At 45.9% G+C, this 27,677-nt stretch overlaps 1 protein-coding gene across 1 annotated transcript in view; it reads right to left on the bottom strand.

Moving 5' to 3' along the window:
• Nucleotides 1–22,717: 22,717 nt before the first annotated feature.
• Nucleotides 22,718–27,677, bottom strand: part of BAG1 (BAG cochaperone 1) — a 290,179-nt gene continuing 285,219 nt past the window's right edge. Inside the window, exon 7 of the mRNA XM_078687743.1 lies at nt 22,718–23,698. Coding sequence (XP_078543869.1) covers nt 23,609–23,698 — 90 coding nt within the window. The 3' untranslated portion in view covers nt 22,718–23,608. The remainder of the gene's footprint in view (nt 23,699–27,677) is intronic.

Genomic DNA, 27,677 nt, shown 5'->3' with positions numbered 1-27,677 from the left:
TCACTCTCACATATACTCACTTATATAGACCAAAACTAACATATACTAGTATAAAACATATGTAGTTACTCGTAGAGACACTACTGAGACAGTCATTCACTCACTAACACACCCATACACACACTCATCCATCCATACAGTCCTGCACACATGCGGTCTTCAACACATACAAACAGTGAGTCACTCATTCATGCATCTATGTGCGAAGTAATACCCCCCCCCACTGAACCATACAGACACTCAAGATACTCATACTGGTACTCAAAAAAATAACTAATAACCCATATAGACACTCAACAACCCATGCAGCCACTTATACACAAAGTGCGAGACTGATACAGATATGTACATATTTAAACATTACTTGCTAACCCAGGCAGTACATGTAAGTGTTGGAATATATAAATGACTATACGTGAGAGTAAGTTATTTGAAGAGTGGGTGTATAAATGTGTGTCTGCTTGTATCAGTGATTGTATAAGACAGTAAGTATGCGTTAGTATCTGCATAAATAAGTGATGTGGTGTGTATATAAATAACGGAGTTGGTGTGTATAACTGTACACATGAGTAAATTGGTATCTGATTGATTCTTTGCATGACTGACTAGGTGTGTGAGTAGTATCATGAACAAGGGAACCCGTAATAAATGGCTAAGGACCTCGGGTAATTAGTATTTTATCAAGAACAAAGGTCCTGAGCTTAACAAATACTTTAGGAAGAATGGCAAACAGACTTAAATAAGAACTATGGCTTAGTTTCCAATGTCCAGCCGGACAAGGATTTATTTTAAGGATTTTTTAGAAAATAGACGAATACGTGAGACACAACATGAATCAACAAAACTGGGCACAAGCCTGTACCAAGTCAGGGAAAGAGTAGAATGAATAAGGAAAATTTAAACAGGCAAAAGGGTTGGAGCAAATGGCGGCTTACAATACAATGCAGTCTTGTGTAAGCATGCACAAACAGTTACTGCACTTGTATAGACCTAGGAAATAGTAGGTGGTATGTAGTATCTGGCTTTGTTGTGTGTATGGTATCAAAAATAGTAGTCTGTATTTTAGAGTGCGTGTATCAAAGTTTATATTAGGGCATCGGTATATGCACCAGATTTTCACGTGGATGATGTCATCAGTTATGTCATCAGTGATGTCACTGACCATGTCATGAGTGATATAATATGTGACGTCATCAACAGCGCATTGCGGGCGCGCAAGTTATAGTTTGCTTAACTAACTTTAACAGGCGAATTTCTCTGGTTTTATATGAGTCAAATGTACAACAAACTATAACATCCCTGAAACCTATGTTTTTTTAGTGTATTTCTAAGGTTTTTTAAATGCTAATTCCTAACTATAATGTCTGTATAGCCTATGTTCTTTTCAGTGAATATATATATATATATATATATATATATATATATATATATATATATACTAACCCAGGTTCAACTAGAAATCCATAATTTTGGAAACGTTCATAGTTTGAACATAGTCTAGGATCAATCCCTGCCCATAAATTGGTATTTCCTAATTGCTCACTAGTAGCTGTTGACCCTCTCCTAAGATTTATTACTTGTCCCATAATTTGAGTGGGACCCTGGGCTAAGATTCTGGATGTGGAAGCTGTATGTCCTTGTGGGCCTAATATTAGTTCCCTTTTAAGCCCTCTTCCCTTGTGGTCTGGGATTCTGGAAGACTTAGTTAGGTACCAGCAACATTTGAAATGAGAGTGGGCTACATTATGCATTGTTTTCAAATTTATTTGGTCTTCAGTCACACTCAGAGAGGGTTTATCCTCTTGTGCTGGAGACCTTTTAATTAGGGCATCGATTATAGCCTTCGGTTCACTGATTTCCTATTTCATCATCTCAAGCATGAACATTAAACTTGTTTAGCTGCACACTGGGAAGAGATACCATTTGAAAGTGTTTATCCCCTCAAGCATGAACATTAAACTTGTTTAGCTGCACACTTGGAAGAGATACCATATGAAATTGTTTATCTAAGATTACCCCTTCTGGCTCCTCAATGATAATCTTCTGCCAAGTAGCAAGTGGGGAACACCTATTTTGGAAGATGGTGGTTTGTATTAGGTGAGAGGAAATCGTCTTTTGTTCCATAATTTTGCCTTCCTGAATTACCTTTGTTGCCCTATTACTTGAGTGTTACACCTTCCACCTTTTGAGTGAACAACTACTTGCAAGGCTTTTACGTTCCTAAATTGCAGCTTTGTTTGCCTTCTGGATTGTATTAAACTAGTTCCATCCTGGGTCTGGTGATCAGCGATTCAACCTCTTCTATGAAGTCATAAATCTCTCCTAGAGTACAAAGGTACAATTTTCAACTGCATGCCGTGCCATTTTTTAGATTCCCCCCACCGCAAGATTCCAACATTTTTCGTTTGACCACTTTATAACTGCACTGCCAGTGTATAATTAATTTAAACTAGCCTATTTAGAAACAACCTGAAACAGTTGATGTCTAAGGAGACGCCACCAACTAAATAAAACAATACATACAATAAAAATATAATGTACAGCCTTTCATTCTCAATTTCACTTTCAAAGGGTATTTGTAAGGAATTGTGGTGTAATGTGTGGTGTGGTTGGGCGACCTTACCTTGGAATTAACAAACAAAACCAACTTTGGTCCAGTGAGGCTCGTTTGCTAAACCTTAGCTCAACCCCAACCTGTGGCTTCAAGCAGTCAGGCCTGAACAAAGGAACAAGTGTAAAGTATTTAGAAGTACCAAAACAAAGAAATACGAAGGTCTTGCAGCAAGAAATAAATCCACCACCAATTTATAAAAAATAGGGTATATTATTATGACTTTTTAGGCACCAAAATGAACAAATTCAAACTTGCGTTCCGGAGATATGGATTTTTAAATGAAATGTAAATGTCATCTTTTACACCAACATATGAACAGGCAGTGGTAACTACAATGTTTGGAAACTTTGTATAGGTTTTAAAGAGCTGTGTGACTACTCTGGCCTGTGTCTGGCGACCAAATCCGACAGGGGAAGATAAGGAAGGTGAGTAGAGAGTAGAAGACCAGTCTCCAGTCCAGCTCCAGGCTCTATGGGCAAACTGCTACAGACTTCAATGGAATGGTCCTGATGCAAGTGGTACAGGATGCAGAAGATGGACTTTCTGGGGTACTACTCGGTCCACTGTCCTGCTGGGTCGACTTTGGCCACAGGGTGCGATGTCTCTGGAAGCCCTCTTGGTCCAGCAAAACTCCAGTTGCCACAAGACTACTGGTATCAGGTCACAGCACAGCCAGAGGTCTCTTTTTGTGAAGGCTAGTGTCCGTCTTGGATGACCAAACTACACTTCAACAACTCTCCCGTGTCCGGTTGACTTGGATGCAAAGTTTGAGTATAAGGGCCTGTCTTCTGGCTGAACGTTGGGGCTTTCAGAACGGGCTACTTCACTTCAGCTTTTGTGATCCTGGTGCTGTAATAGAAAGTCAGCCAAATAACTCTTTGAGATCACCTTCTCTGTCTGGGGCTGTGGAGCGACTTTTCCATGAGGTAAGCACCACAGGCACAGTACTCTCCTTGACAGGCCAAGTATCAGCTGGTGTAGTCCAGCAGTTGGTGCAGCCTGTCGTTCCAGGTATAGGAAACAGCAGGCTAGCCCTTCTTAGGTCCTCTCCCCAGTTCAGATGTGATCAGAAGTCTGGGTGCAATATGTTTGCCCAGAAAAGGCTGTTGGGGAATGTGGTGATCACTAACCAATGGACTAGTAGGAGCTTTCTCGTCTGAGGAAGATTTCCTAAGAAGTTGGCATATATCTATCCCAGAGTGCACTATTCTGCCTACTCCTAAGATGGCAGAACCCTTCTCTCACTATGTGGAGTGTGGTGGCCCAATCTAGAAGGGTGGCTAGCTGAGGGCTACACACCCATGGAAAAAACGGTTTGGCAACTGGTCTCCCGTCCGTCCCCAACAGCAATCAGTCTACCTCAAGAAAAGAGTAGTCTCTCTCATATGTGTCCACCATTTGCCCTACAAAGGCAGATTCCACTTTGAAGCATGCCTTTTGTGCTCACATGCCTTAAGTGGCTTCATACCTGAGAGATGTGACACCTCTTCCAATGGCAGGCCTTTATTGTTCTTACTCTGGGGAGTCATTCACATTGTTCCCTAGGAGAGCAGTAGGTTGTCTTGTGGCCAGCATATGTGTATGGCCTCTGAAACATTTGGGCAACATAGTTTCAACTTTCTAAAAGTTACCCTTACTTAAAATTCAAATTAAATTCAACTGGGGCATCAAGTTGGTTTTAACGTGACAATTTATTTCATACCAACTTGAATAGTCCCATTCAGGAGTTAGTGCAGCTCAGTTGTAATCATTTAACCCTGTACTCACCAATGGGACAACTAGCCTTTCTACAGTAAAAACGGAAAGAGTTTTATATAGCGCAAACTAGACCCAAAGATATCGGGTATCAGAGCGCTTTACATGAGCACCAGTTTCGTTACAGATGGACACATTAATTTTTTTGTTAAACACAAGGTGATTAAGTGATTTGCCCAGAATCACAGGATGTTGAGCGTCGTTGCCATGACTCGAACCCGGTTCCTCAGCTTTGAGGTCGACCGCTTTAGCCGTAAGGCTACATCCTCTCCCTAATGTTGGATTAATACTTAGTGGACATCTAAAAATACATATCTTACCTTTTAATATACAAGACCCTGTCTTACGGTTGACTTAGGGGGGACATAGATATTAAACAGGAATGTTTAGGCTTTGCTTTAAATGGCAAAGTCGAGTTAGTAGATTAAAACTACTCCACCAGTTCGCAGTGGCTGGCTGGGAGGCATGCTTTACTTTGTCACTCTTGTGATGGCATAACTGCTGCAGTCCACGAGGGACACTTTACTTACAGGTCCTGGGTACCTTTGGTTCCATACACAAGGGAAATATAAGTAATTGAAGTTAAACCAATTAGGTATAGCCAATCTAACATTAAACCTTTAGGGACAAAGCACTGCCGCTGAGGTCTGGTTATAAGGCTTCAGTGCACTCTCAGCGTTGAAAAACCATGAAGCATCAGTACAGAACTTTAGGGGTGATCATGCAAAAAGAGGCATTTCCTTACAGTTTTCCTTACCCTTCTGCTGATCAATTACAGAGCTCATATCAGGAGCACTCTAGAGGAAAGAGAAGGTTGGCACAATCTTTTACCAAAACCGAGGGAGGGTCAGTCCTGCCTCTTCCTGACGATAAGGAAAACAGAAAAAATTGGCTGGACAGGAAAAAATTCTCAAAGAAATTCTACAGCCACGTAGTCAACACGTACCACGTGACCACTGGATAATTATTCCAAACGCATTTATTCTATCGTTTTTTAGAAGATTTCTTACAGTTTCAAAAAAACAAGCACAAACAAAATATCCATCAGAACAGTGAGTTCATGTACACAGTATCTACAACAATCCAATATTACAAATATACAATATTTACAATAATCGAATCAAACGAAACAAATGATAACACACCCAAGACGATAAAACATATACTTGTCACAAATAAATTGCAGTTATATACAGTGCAGAAATAATAATGCATGAAACAAACAGGAAAACCAGTCCTTAGAATGATAAACCCAGAGGACAGGCGGGATTGGGATGGAAATGAGTGCCTGCCTGTCTATCAAAACCTGTGGTCAAATGTTTCTTAGGGGTTACACAGCTAGGGTCCAGAAACATGAAATTAATTGTATCCTAGCGGCGCCCTTTATGATTGCCACAGGGTGGGGATGTCGACGCGTTTCGAACCAGGATGTTGTAGGTTCTCTTCAGGACAGGGACTGGGAACAATCAATCTGTAAAAACATATGGAGTGGGTGTCAGATATATCTCATAGTACTATGACAACCTACTCTGACTCCAACGAAATATGGGAGAATAATTACCTGCACAAGGCCGCAAAAAGATGCAGTAGTGAGGGTAAATCGCCAAGAAGCATTCAAGGCTGAAACAACATGTAAAAAATAAAGAATGCTGAACACGGTCATAGACCCGAGATGTATGGGATAATTGGCTAACAATGGGTTAACTTGCGGTTGTGCATCATACCTGCGATTAGCACGCTGATGGACTGCAAATGTAATGCCCGCGACGCGGTGCACACTCAGACATGATGTGTCGCTCTCATTTTGCAGTGAAGGTAATGAAATCTGGGAGAGTGGCCACAAGAGAAAATGCGCTATTATTTAAACATTTCAAGGCAGTGGTGCTGTCGATTATAAAAAACCGCCAGTCGTAGACACATAGCCGGAGGGACCGTTCCTACCTGTATTCAAAACCAACAGCGAGCGGTAGAGATCCCTCGGCAAGTAAACAAATTCCAGCCAGCAGGCGGTATCTATTTTACCGGAGCCCGCTGTGAAAGGAAACAAAGGACGATTGCGTATTAATCCCACAGTCCACGGCCAGAAAAACTCATGGCGCTTGAGACTATGGCGAGGCGGCCCTCTGCACTTACTCGTTCTAAAGGAGTCAATCGATCATGTCACCACGGCGTTCAGTCTGTAGATAGAACGCGACTGCTAGCAAGGAAACTTTTAAAACTACCGCTGAGGTCTGGTTATAAGGCTTCAGTGCACTCTCAGCGTTGAAAAACCATGAAGCATCAGTACAGAACTTTAGGGGTGATCATGCAAAAAGAGGCATTTCCTTACAGTTTTCCTTACCCTTCTGCTGATCAATTACAGAGCTCATATCAGGAGCACTCTAGAGGAAAGAGAAGGTTGGCACAATCTTTTACCAAAACCGAGGGAGGGTCAGTCCTGCCTCTTCCTGACGATGACAGGCAAAGACCATCCCTCATATGTCATGTGAGATAAAAGCACAACCAGCAGTGGCCCTCCTTCGCCACCTACTCCATATCGTGCAAGACTCCTGAAGTCACTCTGTGTTATCAGATAGTATCCAGGAGTTAAGTAATGTCGTCCCAATCACTGGCTCTTTCGTAGATGCACTTGCTTGCTTAAGAATAGCAAGCAGCAGAGGGCAGAACATGTGGTTTACCAAAGCTGGGACTGCCCTAGGAAATGGGAAAAGGTGTGGGGCAACTACCGAGGTTTTAGAACATAAGAGGGTGGGATTGGAAACAGAAGAGAAGAGAAGAGGGGGGACCTGACATTTTGGTGTGGTACCAATTGGGGATTGAGATCTCTGAAAGGCATAGAGGCTCTGTTTCTACTGACTATCTGTGTCATATATTTGATGCTGTCTGCTTAAAGTGTACCATGACCTATTGCTTTGAATACTGTATTTAGTGTACAATGAACAAAGTTTGATAAAAAGATTTTTTTTAAAAGATAAAAAGAAAGCAGTACATAACATTTGAATGAAGCGAGAAGTAGGCTCACCTTTACTCAAGCAGGTTGTGGAGAACTGCCTGCCCCACTGCTGAACTGAGTGCGGTGTCCTCATTCAGGCATTAGTGCTCTGTGAATAAGTGCCTGCTTCTCCACGTGGCTGATCTACAAATGTCTTGTTGAGGTACTCCAGCATAAAGTGCAGCAGTTGTCGCCATGCTTCTGGGGGAATTCACCCTCACTCGACCCAGGGGGGGCCGCTTCAGCTTGTTGTGGCAAAAAGGTATTGCAGGCTGACAGTCAACATGCTATGCCCCATTTGGACAGTGGGCAGGCTCCTCCTAGATGGTTGAAAGACCAACAGCTGGTCTGATATACCCAGGTAATATCTAATTTTCCCCCTGGCATCCGGCGAGTGCCAAGAATGTTCAGCTAACAATGTCAGTTTAGGGAAAAATAAACAAACAGGTTAATTCAAATAAATGTCTGTAGGGACTTTAGGCATAAATTTCAGGTTGGTTTAAAGGATGACTTTTTCTTTGATTTTTGAGGAAAATGCCTACAACTTTTCTTCTCTCCTTGCTAGAGTTCGGACAAGCAATCGCAATGTCTTCCTTAAGACAAATTTTAGGTGCGTCTTATAAACAGGTACAAAGGGAGGCATTATGAGCTGGCTCATAACTTTGTTCAATTGCCATGGAAGTGGAGGGTGTCACACAAGCGGAAAGGCTCTTAAAGGCCATTTTAATTAATTGCTTTATGATCTTTTGTGGAAACAAAGATGAGGCACTGTCTTATATTCCTCTGAGCCTTGTAAGTGCTGTGAGATGGACTCTCGCAAAAGAATATTTAAGATCATTCTTGGCCAGATCAGGTAAGTATGGAAGCATAGAGTTTAGGCTAAAGCCCCTGTCTTTTCATCATGTGCCGAAACATTGCCTGCATTCTTTGTCCAATTGGCCAAATTCTAAGTGGTCAGGAACCAGGCAGTCAGGCTCAGTGACCTAAGGTTATGATGGAGGATCACTCTTGTGTCTGGAGAGAAGCTTGGGATACATCTTCAGCATTATTGCTGGATTTGTGGACATCCCCAGGAAGTCACTCTAACACTACTGGAGTGGCCATGCTGGGACAAGGTGGATCAGGGAAAATGATCCTGCCTTTCACAGTACCGAGAGGTTAGATGAACAAGTTACTTACCTTCTGTAACACTCTTTCTAGTAGAGACTCCATCTAGCAGACAATTCCTCACATTTTGAGTATTCCCTAGGCATCAGACTGGATCCCGAAACTTTCATAGTACCTCAGAGTGCCTGAAAGTGGCGTCGTGCAGTTCTGCAATGACACCGTTCCTCTCCAAAATGATGTGCGGGGCCTATAGAGATGCTACTCCCACGTCCTGATATCCACTGCTTTCGAGACTGTCCGCACCTACAGATGTGGAGCTCCAGAAGCAAAATGGTACAGCAGGGTGCAGATTCCTAGGCTTGGGATCTTATTAATAGGTACACTTCAGTCACAGAATGAGGAATATGCTGGGGTCACTGAGGAATCTGCGGCTAGATACAGTTTCGACTAGAAAGGACGTTATCAAAGATGAGTAACATGTGTTTCTGATACAGACTTGTAGCCACAGATGCATCCTATTTTGAATAGCCACCAAATTAGTACCCATTTGGAGGTGGGTCTGTGAATAGATTCAAACCAGAAAGTCCTGCAGGACCGAGTAGACAAAACGCCCCTCTCGGCGAACTGGACTGTCCAGGCAATAGCTCTTCATTAACATATGAAGGGTCCTCACAGTTGTCTAGGACAGGGACTCATTCAGAGGCAGCAGCTGTGGTCCTTGTGGGGTGGGCACGCACTCCTTACGGAGGTTGCTTCTTTGTCAATGCATAGCAGATCTTAATACAGAGCATAATCCAGCGCCAGATGGTACACTTCTGCACACCTTTGCGGTTTTTCACTTTGGTGAACCCAACAAAGAGCTGATCACCCACCTAGTGATCTTTGGTGCGACTGATTGAAAAACTAAGCCCTCTTTTGTGGTCCAAGAAATGAAGCCTCTCCTCCTTAGAGGGATGAGGCGGAGCATAAAACACGGGCAGGATGATGGTTTAACCGACGTGGAACTGAGTCACAACTTTCAGTAGGAGGCTCTAGTTAGCAGAATCAGCTTATTGGGAAAGAAGATAGTGCATGGTGGACGAACACACTGAGCCTGAAGCTCATTCATACACCGTGCAGAGGTGATGGCAATCAGGAACCCAGTTTTAATGGTGAGAAGCCACAAAAGAAAGCTGTGAAGCAGCTCGAATGGAGTTCATATTAAATAAGTAATGACAAGATTGAGGATGCATTTGGGAATAACAAATGGGGAACAGGGAAACATGTGCTGTAGCCCTTTCAGAAATTGCATCACAACTGGTGATTTAAATAAGGAGGGTTGATGAGGCACCTGTAAGAAGGCTGAGAGGGCTGAAAGATAACCCTTCACTGTGCCGAGAGCAAGGCCTTGCTGATCGAAAAAGAAAACAGATGATAAAGTATTAGACAGTTTCCGTTGAAGAACACCTGGCTGCCAAGATGACATCAACCACCTACTGGGGACAGGTCAAAGGTGTTCAGCTGTCACCACTCAATCTCCACTTATCATGATGGTGGTTGTGATGGCCTGGGTGCAACCCCCTGCCCTGTTGCTATAACCACTCATTCCACTAAGTGAAGACTCCTCTGAACATCTGATCATCTGCAGCTATGAAAAGCATCAAAATCAGGATGCCTAAATTTAAATAAGTTCCAAAGATTTGTGCACTGAGTGTCCATTTTTATATTTTGCAGGGCATCATCTACTTGTCTTCCAAAGTGTTTGACCATCAAAGGAAGTCTCAGGCTGGACTTCTGGAAGGAAGGCTATGGAACATATTAATCCACATTTGTAAAGCGACTGGAGCCTCTGCTATACAAGTCCACTGCTTCATCAATGTTGGCAGCTGAGACACTAGCCCCTTCCTTAACTATGTCATTGTCTTCCTCCGTTCTGTTTTCTGGGATCAAGTTTCTGAGTGGCAAGATGTCATGCCACATCTGGTGGTCAAGGATGTGCAAAGAATTCATAGCTTTTTTTAAATTGGCACCAGAGAACTAACCCGGTGGCCCATTTTTTATTCTTCAGGCATTTCTGTCAAGGGATGCTGAAACAGGTGTGACAGGATTTTGCGCTCATGTTTGTGTTGCTACCACAATAATAATATGTGCCTTATGATGGCCTATCAAACAGCCAGAAGTTCAAAATGGGGCCCTATATTTATTTCCCAAATGAGACAATACTGCCTGCACCATTGTTGGGGTCTTCATTAATTTAAGGCCTTCTAATCATACGAAGTCAATGAAGGGGATTGGATTTATGGCCTTACTGGTAGTTCTTTAAAGTCATAGAGAAAGCATTGCTGCTCTATGGATGCTATGGGGAGATCAATTCATTTAGCTACTTTCCCAGAGTGGATGGAAGTGGGCAATGTCAACTGAAGATGACTTGTCTCTCTCTTTTGAGGAGGATGATGATGATGATGCAATCTTCACATGCGTGCTTGTAGTGTTCTTGTTCACCATATTGCCGCTTGATCTTTCCTCCAATTGGAAGAACTGTTTGCAAGCGAGCTGTTGTATCCTGTAAACCCATGTCCTTAGGTGTTAGTGGAATAGGGTGTGAAGCTTGTGCAGGTGCTGGAGAGGGTACGTGGAGGAGATGCCTCCAGCATCAGAGGAAATGGAGGAGGCGATGTAGGTAGTCATTAAGAAGGTGATGGGCCTAATAGTGGCTGTCCAACAGGATCTTCAGAGATGAAGGTTTGAGGTTGGTAGTCATGTTCTTGTTGTTCCACCTCTTCCTCATAAGCCTCCTCCTAATATTCCGGCACATGTTGCACATGAAATTGCGCAGAACTATATCTTGTATTGAAGGCATTCCGCTGGTCGCGGATGTCAGCTTCAATTTCTAAAATCTGAGTGGGCAAGTGTGTGGTCACTTTAAATAGAGAAAAAGTGGCTGAAAGTATGATATCTGTTGTTGACAAGGTGGTAGGTGATATTGTGGAGGTAGTTGCTGGTATTCCTGTCATCACTATACATTTTCTTTTGACCATACTCCGAGAAAGATTTAAATCGAGAACTCTTTTTAAGTCATGCTCTGGTGACTGCAAAGGGTCCTGAAAGTGAAAGTTTCCTATAAAAAATACTAAAACCAACTCACAGAACACTGAAAGCTGGAGGTAGGGCTGGTTTAAGTTCAGGAAAGCCCAGAAAAATATAAAGATATGTTGAAACACACGTTAAACGAGACCTCTTTTCCGGGACTCCCTCACACAACATTCCCTAGAAATATGAGCAATGGATGCCTCTGAGGGAGGAGGAGAACTTAGCACTTCCACTTCATTTGCTGACGTTTGGGTTGTTTCAAATGATGTGGGTATGCTACTAAACTAAGCACTGTTGTTAAGGATTTAGGTGAATTGAATGCATTATCACACAGGGATCTCATATAGTTAAAGTGCAAACATCACATCGTGTATATGGGCCAAAGGATGAAGTTTTAGGTTAACTCACCACTTGTTAAAAGAATGATATGGTATTACTTTTTATGGCAAATGACAATATTTGAACTTTGTGTATTGAAAAAGTGCAGTTATTAAGAAGCCTTGATAGAAATGTGGACAGTGAACGTGTTTAGATATAAAGTATATCGAAATATACTGCATTCCAGTGTTTACAGGTGTACTGTAAATTGTGCTTTACACATTTACAATGAAAATTCTTCTTCTTATTGAAAACTCAATAAATATTGTAAAATACATGTAGCAATTTCTCTTAGTTCATTATTATTCTCTGTTCAGTCTGAATACCATGGACTTCAAGTAGTGGTCGGAAAAAAAAATTGAAAAAAAAGTTGAGCTCACAATGAGCAAAATACTTCTAACTTAAAGTGTTAGAAAATAAATCACAAATAACCTTCCACAGGAAAGCATATTTTTTTGTCAGTTACACCTACAACTAACTTCAAGTCAAGTTATCCACATCTGGAATTACGGATCTATGGCTATTTAGGAATCACATGATACCCTGCAGAATGATGCATTATGTAGTCAAATCACTAGTTGCCACATTCAAAATAAATAGGAATGAAAAAATGGAGAAATGTTAAAGTAGCAGCAATCACGCCTCTTTCTATCTCATGAAAGGAAAAAATCAGATGTTGAAATCCGTACGCTCACTGACACTACAATTGTGTGAGAAATTGGTTTGTTGGTTGAATGTGGTAACCCCTGTTGAAGCAACAGCCACAACCCTGTCAGGCTAAACCACAAAAGTCACTAAAGGAACATGTGCTTATCCCACTTGTAGCTTGGCAAAAAAAGCCTTATAGACAATTTGTAAAGTATTTAGGCAGCACACAAGCAACAATAAATATAATATAACACAAGAAAAATCTCACACCAATTAAAAAAAAAAAGAGTACATTATAATACATTATTTGACACCAAAATAACAATAATCCAATCTGTAGAACAGGAGTTATGAAGTTAAAGGTAAAAAATAGCACCTAAAAGATCAAAGAGCCATACGCGGACATTTAGTCACAGGAAACTGGGTCAAAGTCGAAAAATGTAACTGATCGTGATGGAGCACGAGTTGTTTACAAGAAGTGGATTAAGCCTCGTCTGCACTTAACTTCAGACTTAGACGAAATTCAGAAGAAAATGTTCTGAGAGGGTAGAGTTCAGAAGGGCAAGGATTCATCCGAGGAGGGAGCGTCATTGCCGGGGAGCTGCAGAATGAAGTCGCTGTCATGATTTCTACATTCAGGCCAAGTCTCTTTTTTGAAGTTGAAAATCTCCAGCGGGAAGAGGCTTGAGGCTGTAGCTGGCGATAGTTCTACGAGGCCAGATACTCCTTTGGCGAAGGACCAGTGATCATGGTTTGCTGCTGCGGAGTAGAACATAGTAGGTAATGCCGCAAAGTCATGCTAGCATTTTATGGTGCCCCTGCCAAGCATATTATGAGTTTCCTCGACGACACACACTTTTCATGGCGGTGCAACCGTCATGAAAAGTGTGGCGGTGAGGAAACAAAGCCTTCTTATGCCTAACGTCATGTGGATGCATACAGGGGAGAGGGCAACATGTGCTCCCCTGTGTGCATGCATACCAGTACCCGCTCGGCATGGACTGCAGCAGTCCATGCCAAGCAGGTACTACCTTTGACGTTCCCATTTCGGTGCATATTTCATAGTCACCGCCTTGGGAATGCCAAAGACCCGCCGCCAGACAGGAGAAAACTCCTGATCTGGTGTGCGGATTCCACATAGGTTTGGAGGTGCAGGAGCAGAGCGGTCCCGCTCCTGCACCTCCAAACTAATACGGCCCACAAATTCCAAACACCTAATCAGCTTGCAGAACATCTGGAAGTTGTGTCACTTTGTGCCGTTCTTACACCGACACATATACTTAAAAAATAGTTCCGAAAACGTACTAAACAGAATGACATCAATTGTATGAAAGCATACAGAAGATAGAGGTCTTTGTGAATATGTGACATATGGTGGTAAAACTTTACAGATTGAACAAGAGTGGTTTATGAAGCTTTGTGATAAAAGTACTTGCAAAACATAATGGGCCGGATCACAAAGATAACAATCTTTTGAGTAAGTTTACTACTTTTGGCAATTCCCAAAATCATAGTGTAAGTTACTACTACTACTCTGTAGTTAAGTCCCCCACCACACATGGCCAACCAGTGGTACTGCAACACCCTCCCATAGAAAATGATAGAGGTAGGGTATTAAATTAAAAACAAAACGAAAATGTTTAATTAAATTATTTAAAATAAAAAATAATTGTTGTTACCCTATTTTAATTTAAAAATGAATATGGCAATTTTTATTCCAACATAACTAAATTAATTTTACTTAATTCTATACATCATTTTTTTATAATTATTAATGCTTTTTAAAATAAATATTATTTGTCTTTAGGTGGGAATGTATTTTTCAAATTAAACTATAAAAATATAATTTGATGTGTTAAAAATATTTATATTAAAGATTCTTTTAATAAAAAGTTACTAGTGCTATAGAACTTTTTTATTCTTCGCTACATTTAAAATAAATATATAAAACAATTTACATTAACAATTAAGAAAAATCTTTTCATAATAAGCGTTTTTATTCTTCCCTATACTTTACCCTATGGATATCTCCAACCCAACTGCTCTTGAAAAAAATGATTTAACTTGAAAATAAATATTTTTATACTAAACAAAATTAATGCAAATTCATTTTATATATTTATCTTAAAAGTGGAATAAAAAATGTGACAGCACAATTGCTTCTGACAAAATCTTTAATTTATTGAAATATATTTAAAGACATTTTTTTAAAGTATAAAGTAAAAATAAATTAACACCTAAAGAAAAACAATATTTTTATTCTGGATAAATAATTATTCAAAGTGATGTCAGAATTGATCAATATTAATTTAGTTGTATTTTAATAACATATTAAATCAAACCTAGCATTTTAAATTATTTTTTATAAATAATTTAAATCAAAATATGGTACTGAAATAGGTTTCAATTAAATAATATACATGTACCCCTTTTATTGCTGTTCTTAACATTATATCATACTTATTTATATTTTAACTATTTTTAAAATAATTTCATTCAACATTATTTTCTATGAGGTTTTATTCTAATTCCCTTCCTCCATTATTTTCTTTGAGCCCAGAGGGTAGCCGTGTGGTGCTGGACTTACTACTGTTTTATTTTTGCTTTTTTAAGTAGGAACTTACACTCGGATTTTGTTAAAAGACAAAAGTATAAGTGACTCCTAAGGTAATTTACATTTGTGAACCAGGCCCGGATTAACTCCTACATTAACTAATCATAAACTGATAAATCTAGGCTTTCAATTGTGATTACGTCAAAACTGATGCAGACTTTGCATACACTATGAACAGAACATAAATACATTTAAATTAACAAACACAATAACAGAAATATGCTCTCCAGTGATAAGAAACTGCGAAATAGTTTGAGTGAAATTCTGTGGAAATTTCAAGGAATTATCTCAGCAGTACCTCATGTGAATCACCTCACATTTAAAAATTACGTGAAATAGGAGACAGGGGAGAGGCTCAAACAGAAAACCTGTCCCACAAAACATTTTCTACTCAAGCCATTTCTGGAAGCACACAAGGGTGCGGAATTACACATAGGCCCCGACTAAGAGTTTGGCAGTCCAACCGCTGGACCACCTTTGTGGCGGTCAGGAGAATGGTGCCAAGTCGGCGGCATCTTGACCACCACATTACAAACTTACCACTGAGCTGGCAGTGAAGCAGCTTTGGTGCAACAGCAGCTACATGCTTCGGCTCATAGAAAGAGCCTGAAGCACAAGTTACTACTTGTGTAACGATATATCTGTAAGAGACATTAGTTAGTGATATATTCCTTACCTTAGAATATCCCCAGGCGTCAGACTGGATCCGGAAATTTTTGCGTAGCAATATCCCTGCGCGTCGGTAGGCGTCGTCCGCGGCTCCGCGTCCGTCGTCGGCGTCGTTAGCGCCGGAATGACGTCGTCGGAGTACTTAGACGCCGCCCATGCGCGCTGACGTCAGTTCTGATACACAGCTTTTCCGCGCCAGATACGCAGAGCCATGATAGAACCAACACTGGTGCCAAGAAACTAGGGCCCTGAAAGGGGATGACCTTAACCCTAGATATCGGTTCGCAGAACGGGGAGGATGGGTGGGACGGTAAGGAATCTATCACTAACTAATGTCTCTTACAGATATATCGTTACACAAGTAGTAACTTGTGCATCTGAAAGAGACACGTTAGTGATAGATTCCTTACCTTAGAATAGATACCCCAGCAATACCAACCCCGGTGGTGGGTCTGCGAACCAATAATCACACCAGAAAGTCCTGGAGGACGGAACGGCCAAAGAAGCCATCCCTCCGGACTTGACTGTCCAGGCAGTAGTATCTTGCGAACGTGTGCAGCGAGGCCCACGTAGCTGCCTGGCAAATGTCCTGCAAGGGCACTCCCCGGCCCAGGGCAGTAGTAGTCGCCATGGCCCGAGTGGAATGAGCCCTCAATCCAACAGGGGGCTCCTTCTTAGCCATGGAGTAACATGCCTGGATACACAAGATGATCCACCGGGAGATGGTCCTCTTGTGCACCGCTTTCCCCTTCTTAGCGCCCACGTAACCAACAAAGAGTTGGTCATCCACCCGGAACTGGCGTGTGCGATCCAAGTAGAATGAGAGCGCACGTTTTGGGTCCAGACGGTGGAGCCGCTCTTCCTCTTTAGAGGGATGCGGAGGCGGAAAGAAGGTAGGCAATGTGATGGACTGCCCGATGTGGAAGGCTGAGACAACCGTGGGCAGGAAAGATGGCTTAGTACGCAACACAACCTTGTCCGGATGGACAGAAAGGAAAGGTGGAGTACAAGAACGGGCCTGGAGCTCACTCACTCTCCTGGCAGAGGTGATGGCAACCAGGAAAGCAGTCTTCAGAGTTAGAATGCGAAGAGGACAGTTGTGAAGTGGCTCACAGGGAGCGCACATCAGGAAAGTAAGAACAAGGTTCAAGTCCCACTGAGGCATCACGAAGGGAACAGGAGGGAACATGTGTGTGATGCCCTTAAGAAATCTATTTACAATAGGGGACTTGAACAGAGAAGGCTGATCAGGTAGCCTTAAGAAGGCAGAAAGGGCAGAAAGGTAGCCCTTGACAGTGCCCAGAGCAGAGCCCTGCTCGGCAAGAGAAAGAAGAAAGAGGAGAACCTCAGAAAGGGGGGTAGAGAGTGGGTCCACAGCCTTTGCTGTGCACCATGCCACAAATCTGTTCCACCTGCAGGCGTATACCGACTTTGTGGAGGGACGCCTGGCTGCCAGAATGACATTACAGACTTCGGGAGGCAAGTCAAATGGCCTCAACTGTCGCCGCTCAATCTCCAAGCTTGTAGGTGGAGACTGGACAGGTTCGGGTGGAGGACCGTCCCCTGCTGCTGCGACAGAAGGTCCTCCCGAAGAGGCAGACGAATCGGGGGATCGACTGACATGCTGAGTAGCTCGGGATACCAGAATCTTCGTGCCCAGTCCGGAGCCACAAGGATAACCTGGGCCCGTCGTGCCTGATCTTCTTCAGCACTCTGGGCAGAAGTGGTATAGGCGGAAAGGCGTACAACAGACCGCAACTCCACTTGCGACGAAAAGCGTCTCCGAACGAGTGCCGCCTTGGAAATTCCATTGTGCAGAACTGACAAGATTGCGCGTTCTCTTCGGTGGCGAATAGATCTAACCAAGGCTCTCCCCACTGCTGAAAGAGGCCTTGCGCCACGTCCGAGCTCAGACGCCATTCGTGATCCATCATGCACCGACGGCTGAGTTCGTCCGCCCTGGCATTCAGAGAACCTGCCAGGCGTTGAACCACCAGGGTCACGCCCTGAAGTTCCAGCCACTGCCAGAGGCGCAGAGCCTCCTGGCATAGGGTCCACGACCCCACTCCGCCCTGTTTGTTGCAGTACCACATGGCGGTGGTGTTGTCCGTGAACACCTGCACTACACTCCCCCGGACAGAGGGGAGGAATGCCTTCAGTGCTAGACGAATCGCCCGTAACTCCAACAGGTTGATGTGGAGCCGGGCCTCCGCCGGAGACCAGAGTCCTCTGATCTCCGCCTCTCCCATGTGGCCACCCCAGCCCTGGAGGGACGCGTCCGTCACAACTACGTGCTCCGGGTGGGGTAGGGAGAGGGATCTGCCACTGACCCAATCGCGGTCCGTGAGCCACCACTGCAACTGTCTCGCAGTGCCCTCCGAGATCAAGACGTGATCGGACAAGTTGCCCTGATGCTGGGCCCACTGAAATTTCAGGTCGCACTGCAGAGCCCGCATCCGCCACCTGGCGTGATACACCAGAAGGATGCAGGAGGCCATCAGTCCCAGAAGCCGCAGCGTCAACCTGACCGAGACTCGGGATAAAGGCTGGAAGATTGGAATCAGAGTCTGAAAATCCCGAACCCGCTGTTCGGGAGGGTAAACCCGAAACTGCGCCGAGTCTAGAACCGCTCCGATGAAGAGGAGCTTCTGAGAGGGACACAGGTGCGACTTCGGCACATTGATGGAGAACCCCAGCAAGTGCAGGAGGTCGGCCATAGTCTGGAGGTGGCTGACGACTGTCTGGGGCGAGGCCGCCTTCAACAACCAGTCGTCGAGGTAGGGGAAGACTGACACCCCTAACCTGCGCAGATGAGCTGCGACCACCGCCATCACCTTCGTGAACACCCGTGGGGCGCTGGTAAGGCCGAAGGGGAGCACGGTAAACTGAAAGTGCTCGTGGCCTACCGTGAACCGCTGGTAACGCCGGTGGGCCGGCAGGACGGGGATGTGAAAATAAGCGTCCTGCAAGTCCAACGCTACCATCCAGTCTCCGGGGTCCAGGGCAGCTAAGACCTGAACCAAAGTCAGCATCTTGAACTTCTCTTGTCGGAGGAAGCCGTTGACGTTCCGTAGGTCCAAGATAGGGCGCAGGCCCCCTTTGCCCTTCTTGGGCACCAGAAAGTAGTGGGAGTAACATCCACACCCTACTTCTGGCCCAGGAACGCGCTCGATGGCCCCCTTGGCCAAGAGGGCCGTGACTTCCCCTTGCAGAAGTTGCAAGTGATCCCCCGACACGCGGTGGAATTGCGGTGGCATGGCTGGAGGGGTCGCCTCGAAGGGGAGGGAGTAGCCCCTTCGGACGATTTGCAGCACCCACCTGTCCGATGTGACAGTGCGCCAGTGGGAGTGGTGATGGTGAACCCTGCCTCCCACAGGCGTCACATGGGCCTGAACACTCAGACTAGGAAGGTTTTGAGGCAGGTGCTGCGGAGGGAGGTGTGGACTGGCCTCGCCGCTGACCCCGACCGCCACGGCGGTTTCCACGGCCGCCACCGCGCTGCTGGACATTCTGCGGTGTGGGCTGGCAGCACGTGTGGGGACACCCCTTCCGTGGCCACGAAAGGAGCGAAAGGCACCCGATTGCTGGCGCGTGGCCGAGAGGCCTAAGGACTTGGCCGTAGCCCTGGAGTCCTTAAAGCGCTCCAGCGCATGGTCTGCCTTGTCGCCAAAAAGGTGACGGCCATCGAACGGCATGTCCAGAAGAGTGGCCTGGACATCGGCCGAAAAATTGGCGGACCTCAACCAGGCGTGGCGTCTAACCGCCACCGTCGTTGCCATCGCCCTGCCCAGTGAGTCCGTGGTATCCAGCCCACACCGGATGGAGTATCGTGCCGCATCTCGACCCTCCACAAGGGCTTGGGCGAGTTTAGCCCGGACCTCCTCCGGGCATTGTGGCAGCACGTCCGAAACCGTGTCCCACAGGGTGTGGGTGTAGCGGCCCAAGAGACACGCGGTATTGACAGACCGCAGACCCAAACTAAGGGACGAGAACACCTTCTTTCCGAACTGTTCATATCTCTTGGATTCCCGATGCGGTCTGGGAAGTGGAGGCCTGGATAACCAGGCTCTTGGGGGTGGGATGGGTGGACAAAAAGCAAGGGTCGCCCGGAGCCGGGCGGTAGCGTCTGGCCACGTTCCTATCCACAGGCGGACCTGTGGCGGGCTTGGACCAAGTGCCCACCAGAACGTCACATAAGGCTTCATTAAACGGCAGCAGAGGCTCACTGGAGCTTGCCTGCGGTTTAAGAACCTCAGTGAGGAGGTTAGTCCTCACGGCCGCGACGGGGAGCTCAAGGCCCAAGGCCTTGGCTGCCCTCATCAACACTACGCTGTAAGCAGCCCCCTCCTCCGTAGCCATGGTGGGAGGGGAGACAAATCCAGTGTCTGGCGAGGTGTCAATACCACTGGCCTCCCCAAGCTCATATGTCCAGTCCTCTTGAGACTGACACTCCTGTGTCAGAGGGTCCTCAGACCCCTCCCAATCACCTCCGTCACCAGTCTCCTGTAACTCAGGGTCAACAGACTGGACCTCCTCATTGAAATAGAAATCTCCAAAGGCCGTCTGAAACGGTGCCCAACGGTGCCGTTCCGGTGCCAGAGTCGGACCGAAGGGAAGATTGGGGACGGCGTCCACAATGGGCGCCGGGGGCGACACCCTCGGGGCCGGTGAGGTTGACCGGCGACGACCCGGATGCGGATCCGGTGAGATCCTGCGGCGCCGGGACCGAAGTCGCCGGCGGCGCCGGGGCCGAAGTGCCCGACCCGCTAGGGCCTCCAGCTGGGACCGCTGGGCCCGAAGGCGCCGCGGAACTCGGCTGAGGAGGGAGGGACCTCATGGCCATGAGGTACCGCTCGACCTCCTCCGGCGTCGCGCCGTGCCCAGGGACCCGAAGGTGTGGGGCAGGCGGCGACGCTTGCGACTCTCTTGGAGCCGCGTGGGCGGTGTCGCCCGAACCCCCGGCCGCATCGTGCGAGCGTCGGGGTGGGTCGGAGGAGCGATGATGCCGCTCCGACCTCTCATGCCTCTTACCTGAGGACTTGGAGCCCGACAACCGATGTCCACTCCCGGAGCTGCGGGGACTCCGACCCCGCGACCGGTCCCTCGACCTCCCGTGGGACCGGGACCTGGAATGGCGCGGGGCCGACTGCCGGAGCTCGAGCCGCTTGCGGGACCGCTCCCGCCTAGCCTTCGACGTCAGGGCCCGGCAGTCGGGGCAGGTGCGGTCGTCGTGGTCGAGGCCTAAGCCTTAGCCCGGATTGACTACAGCAACGCCGTCTACCTCGGCGCCCCGGATTTCACCCTGGCCAAACTCCAACGTGCACAAAATGCTGCGGCAAGGCTCATCATGAACCTTCCTCCCAGAGCCTCTGCCAAACCGGCCCTCAAGGCTCTGCACTGGCTTCCGGTTCGCCAGCGAGTGGAGTTTAAAGCCATGTGCACCAGCCATAAACTCATCAATGGTGCCGGCCCAGCCGCCCTGAAAGACCTAGTCGCCCCATACAAAGCCCCAAGAACACTGCGTTCTGACGGTGAACATCTGGCCATCGTCCCAAAATTTAAGAAAGCTCGGACCGGTGGACGTCGCTTCTCGGTCAAAGCCTCTGCAGGCTGGAACGCACTCCCCCGCAATCTGCGTCTGGAACCCTGTCACGCCCTATTCCGGAAAAAACTAAAAACCTTTTTATTCCCCAAATAGTTCTCCGGCCCTTCCTCCTCCTGGTTCTTACAACTCTATAGCGCGGGGATGCCTACGGGTCACCAGGCGCTTTATAAATTTATAAATAAATAATAATTTATAAATAATAATAATAATAAGCACTTCAGGCACCGGCGATGGGGGTCCGTGACCGACATCAGTCGGTCGCATTTCGAACAGGGCTTGAACCCGGGCATCCCTACTTGCACCGATAGAGTCGAAGACTCAAGAAAGAAAGGATCAAAAAGATCAAAAAGTTTAGTCAAAAAATGACTAGGGGTAGAGCTTCTCCGGATCTGCGCTAGCTGGCGCGGAAAAAAGAAGAACTGACGTCAGCGCGCATGGGCGGCATCTAAGTACTCCGACGACGTCATTCCGGCGCTAACGACGCCGACGACGGACGCGGAGCCGCGGACGACGCCTACCGACGCGCAGGGGTATTGCTACGCAAAAATTTCCGGATCCAGTTTGACGCCTGGGGATATTCTAAGGTAAGGAATCTATCACTAACGTGTCTCTTTCATATTCACATGCCACCACAATGCAGCGCCACCTGCACAGGAGTGCACTATGTACCATGCATCATGTTGTGCATGACACACAGTGCATGCGCAAGAGTGCAAACAGTGGGGGGCACAACATGTGCCCTCAAGCACAGTCCCCAATGGGCAAAAACACCCTGGAGCCCCTGTTTGGGGCCCCTTCCCTGCCTTTCCACTGACATTTGCTTGGTAGGGTCCCTGCCATGAAAAGGTTGGCAGAATGGCAGGCCGTAATCAGCATGGCGGTGCCAAAACAGTCACAGCCTCCATGGCCCGCCGCTTTCTCCACAGCCTTGGGATCCAAGATCCTGGCGGTGGCGGTCGTCTCATGTTAATCGGACCGCCATGCTAGTGGTCGGACCACCGAGGAGGCAGCGGTTGGACCGTCACCTACTGTATGGAGGTCTTGGGACCGCCGTACTCGTAATCAACCCCATAACGTGATATTGGTGACATTTTGCAAAATTGCCACATTATGTACAATCCAAAATGTGCAACTTTCACAAGCTTAGTAGAAAGTTGGCATAGTGTTAAATTGGTAAGACTTTTAAGCGGATGTAGAAATCACACCATACCACCTTCTCAATCTCACCTCTTATGAAAAGGTAAAAAAATGAACTCTTACACTGCATTTAAAAATATGTCCTTTAATCTTGTCTGCTCTCATGCTTACATTTGCTATCCTCAGAAATGCTCTGATCAGGACGTCCTACAATGCACACGCACGCTTCTCTAACAGCCACAAGAGCTATACCACACGCACCTATGTACAAATACATCACATTCCAGTCCTACTGTAGCTTTTCAGTATGTTTTGTTAACGAACAGGAATCTTGTGGTACATCGGAAGGTGGAAGTCACTAATGGGGTACATTTGGTTGGTGTTCATCTATTCTTAGGCAAACAGTGCAAATATAGACGCCACTGAAAATACACCAAGACCTAAGCAACTTGAAAATACAATTCTGTCAAAGTAAAACTGCTCATGAAGGCAAATAATATCACAAACTATGCCAATTTCATACATTTTAGCAGCTTTGCAATACCCAAACTCCAGACTATCTCTGCTCATGGCAAAAGTCTTTTTGCTGTCACAGTCAGCATTTAATTATTCATACACACCGATGGCCGCCAAACAGTAACATGGGTTGTTGATGCTAGCTCATGTCCGTCACAATTCATCTGCTGACTTGCAAAGGACTCACATTTCAAGCAAGCGACAAATCGGCTGGCAGAGGAAGGCTGGAAAAACGCACCTACTGTTTGCAGCAATGCCTGGCAGCCGGAGTGGGACTAATTCAGGCGCGTGTTCGTCCACTGCCAGTGGTTTTGAAAACCTAAATTTTGTATCACTTTTGATAAAATAGATGTGGGATGTGAAACAAGTCTGGTTGCATGAAAAAGCTGGTACCAGTTCAAAACAAAGGATAAAAAAAGCTGAATGATGCTCCAAAACAAAGAGCAAGACGCGTTTTCCCTTGCTCATAGAGCAATTATCTTCTAGACTACAGGAGCCAAAGTCTTATTCGGAAAGGGCCATATTCTTGGATTGTAGTTTGTCCATTTCTTGTCCAATATTTCCTTCTACTGTATCACACTGGGCAAGGAGTCCCTGAAAACAGAGAAATATATGAGTCACGGAAAGAAAAGTATGCAATTTGGGTTAAATAAGATGCATTCGCTAATCACAAGCACAAAAAGCTTGAAAACATGTTAATGAAGTGAATCACTGAGACGTGAACACGTAGAGAGACTAAAATGACACAGGACGGGAAGATTACTGTACTTCTGAAGCATTCCTTGAGATACGTACTCCCTGTGAGACCAATGTCAGAGGAGGGCACTCATTGCAGAGTACGACATAATTAAATGAGGGAGAAAATTGTTGGTGAGATTTAAATTATATAGCACTGAGGTAAACACATCGCAATAATATGGTGGAATGCAGCAAACGTGATGTGCTAATTTTCCCTAAAAATACGAATTTGAAAGACTTTGATAGCAACAACTGTTTTCCCAAAAATATTTTTGGGGCGCTAGAATTTCTATTTTTCGGCAGTACACAGACAAAATGTAGGTTTTTCTGGTGATCTACGGACACGTAGAGGGAAAATGCACTAACAAGCTCTCTGTGCACTCTCTTAACATATCTTCCTTTCCCTTTCCTGCGCAGAGCAGACTATAGCTCTCTATCTACCCTTTGTGGTCATACCTGCCTGGCTCCAATAGGAAAGACACCTTTTCAGGTGTTGACCCATCTGACCTGCTCTATCTGCATGGAAAACCCTGCCAAGTCTCGGAAAAAGATCTAAAATTTACTTTATCCTGATTAAAGGGGGATTTAAAATGTGAATAACGACTGCATTTCGGCTTGGCTAGCTCGGATTTTCCATTGTACTGCCAAAGTAGCACAAACCTCGGATCATCGAGCCATTAAGTTTTATTTGTTCATGCTTTGAAGGGACATCACTGCTATGACAGCATTTGCCAGAGTTAGGACCTCGTTGGTGGCTGCCACTTTTAAAGCTGAGGATAAGCCATGGACACGAGCATATATTGCTATTCTGTTACAGTGCATTTCTAACAAGGAGTGACAATAATAATGGGTCTGCCTTGTAAAAGAAACTGCAAGCCAGGACTTGGCTTTGCTAACAATTGTTTGACAATGACTGCATAATAGAGAAGGTGAAAAAATAAGTTTGATTATTCCAATTAAAAAAATTGTCAACATAGAAACATCAGTCGTTATAGAGGCTACTATAACACGTAAGGGGGTCATAATGACTGATAATGAATATGCTACTTACCAGTATGCATCTGTTCTTGGCATGTAGGGCTGCTAACATTCATATCTTTTGCATTAGATATGAATGTTAGCAGCCCTACATGCCAAGAACAGATGCATACTGGTAAGTAGCATATTCAGTTCGAGGCATGTGGGCTGCTAAATTCACATCTTTTGCATAGAATATATAGCAGTCCCTCCATTAGCGGCGGTTGCCCGTGCCAGCTGCAGAAACCTGAAAAAGTGTCTTGAGAACAGCCTGTCCAACAGCTGCTTGCTGCTTGGAATGCACATCAACACAGTAGTGTTTTGTGAAGGTATGTGGTGTAATCCATGTGGCTGCTCTGCAAATGTCTTCTAGAGGAATGTTCCCTAGGAAAGCCATGGATGCCCCCAATTTGCGTGTGGAGTGCGCCCTTGGGGGTATTGTTGAGGTGCGTTTAGCCTTTTGATAGCAGATCTGGATGCACTTAATAATCCATCTGGCTATTCCTGCTTTGGAAATAGGGTTGCCCTTGTGCTGTGGCGAGAAGGCAACAAAAAGTGGTTTTGTTTTCCTAAAGTGTTGTGTCCTGTCAATATAGTACATCAACGCCCTCCTAACGTCCAAAGTGTGGAGCATTCTTTCCGCCACTGTTTGTGGGTTTTGGAAGAATGCAGGCAAGTCAATAGTTTGGTTGAGATGAAACTGTGACACCACCTTCGGAAGGAATTTGGGGTTAGTACGTAGTACCACCCTATTTGGATGAATTTGTATGAATGGCTCTTGGATTGTGAGCGCTTGCAGCTCACTGACCCGTCTCAGTGAAGTGATAGCAATAAGGAAAGCCACCTTCCATGTTAGGAACTGGAGTTCACACGAGTGTAGTGGCTCAAAAGGTGGACCCATCAGCCTGGTGAGGACCACATTGAGGTTCCACACTGGAGCTGGCGGTGTTCTTGGGGGAATGACTCGTTTCAGACCTTCAAGGAAGGCCTTAATGGCAGGCACTCTGAAGACAGAGAGATGCTGCCTGTTCTGAAGATAAGCTGGTATGGCGGATAGATGTATCCGAATGGAAGTGTACGCTAGATTGCACTTGTAAAGATGTAACAGATAGCAAATGATGTTAGGGATAGATGCATCTAGCGGGTTTATGCCGTTGGCTGTACAATGAAGGACGAAACGCTTCCATTTCGCAGCGTAGCATGCTCTGGTAGTCGGCTTCCTTGCCTCTTTGATGGTGTCCATGCATTCTGGAGGTAGGTGAAGGTAGCCAAACTCTAGGACTTCAGGAGCCAGATCGCCAGGTTGAGCTGTTGCGGATCTGGATGCTGAATGTCTCCATGGTTCTGCGTCAAAAGTCTGGGCGTTAGGCGCAACCTCTGATGCGGAACCACCGAGAGTTCCAGAAAGGTGGTGTACCATGCTTGGCGCGCCCACGTTGGAGCAACTAGGATGAGTGTCATCGAGTGCTGCCGTAGTTTTCTTGCCACTAGCGGTATCAGAGGTGCTGGTGGAAAAGCGTACGCAAATTTGGTTGACCAGTTCATCCATATCGCATTCCCCTGCGACTGTGGGTGAGGGAACCTGGCGGCAAAGTGTTGGCATTTTGCGTTTTCGTTTGTGGCAAACAGGTCTATCTCCGGATGACCCCACTGCTGGAAGTACGGGAGGAGTACTGATGGATGTAACTCCCACTCGTGCATTTGATGGCTGTATCTGCTGAGCAGATCCGCCATCTGATTGTCCTTGCCCGGTAGGTGTTCTGCCATGAGGAAAATGTTCCTCTGAATGGCCCACTTCCACATGCTCTGAGCCAGATGAGACAGCTGCGGCGAGTGGGTGCCTCCCTGCTTTTGAATGTAGTACATCGCGGTCATGTTGTCCGTCCGGACTAACACTACCTTGTTGCACAGATGCACATTGAAGGACTTGAGCGCCATGAAGATTGCCATCAGTTCTAGATAGTTGATGTGCATCTTCTGTTGCTGCGTCGTCCATAGTCCCTGCACAGTGTAAGTGGGCAGATGAGCTCCCCATCCCTGGAGAGATGCGTCCGTTGTCAGGGTAATCTGTGGCACTGGCTCTTGGAACAGTCGGCCCTTGCAAAGGTTGTGTGGATTCCACCAATGCAGAGAGTTGTACGCCCGACTGGTAACCAACACTAGGTCTGTCAATTGTCCCTGAGCCTGTGTCCACTGATTTGCTAAGCACTCCTGGAGCGGACGCATATGTAACCTTGCGTGAGGGACTATGAAGATGCAGGAGGCCATCATGCCAATCAACTGCATGAATACTCGCGCTGGAAGCGAGTGTTGCGGTCTGAACTTTTGGATTAGAGACTGCATGCTGTCTATCCTGACCTTGTTTGGCTGAGCCATGGCTGTCAGGGTATTTATTGTCGCGCCTAGAAACTGCCGCACATGTGCTGGTTGAAGGTGCGACTTTGGGTAGTTCAGCGAGAAGCCCAGATTGTGAAGGAGGTGAATGGTAGTTGACATGTCCGCGGCGCACTGTTGTTCTGACTTGGCTTGAACGAGCCAGTCGTCTAGGTAGGGGTAGACATGGATGTTCTGCCTCCTGAGGTGCGCCGCCACCGTCGCCAGACACTTGGTAAACACTCTTGGGGCGGTGGTCACTCCGAAGGGTAGGACTTTGAACTGATAATGCCTGCCTTGGATAGTGAACCGGAGATATTTTCTGTGGGACGGGTGTAGTGGTATGTGGAAATAAGCATCCTTGAGGTCTAAGGTTGCTAAGAAGTCCCCTTGGTTTAACAAGGGAAGAATCTGTTGCAGTGTAAGCATATGGAAATGTTCTGAC

Source organism: Lissotriton helveticus, chromosome 4_1, assembly GCF_964261635.1.
Source record: "Lissotriton helveticus chromosome 4_1, aLisHel1.1, whole genome shotgun sequence".
NCBI lineage: Eukaryota > Metazoa > Chordata > Amphibia > Caudata > Salamandridae > Lissotriton > Lissotriton helveticus.
This window is presented reverse-complemented; position numbering and strand designations above follow the sequence as displayed.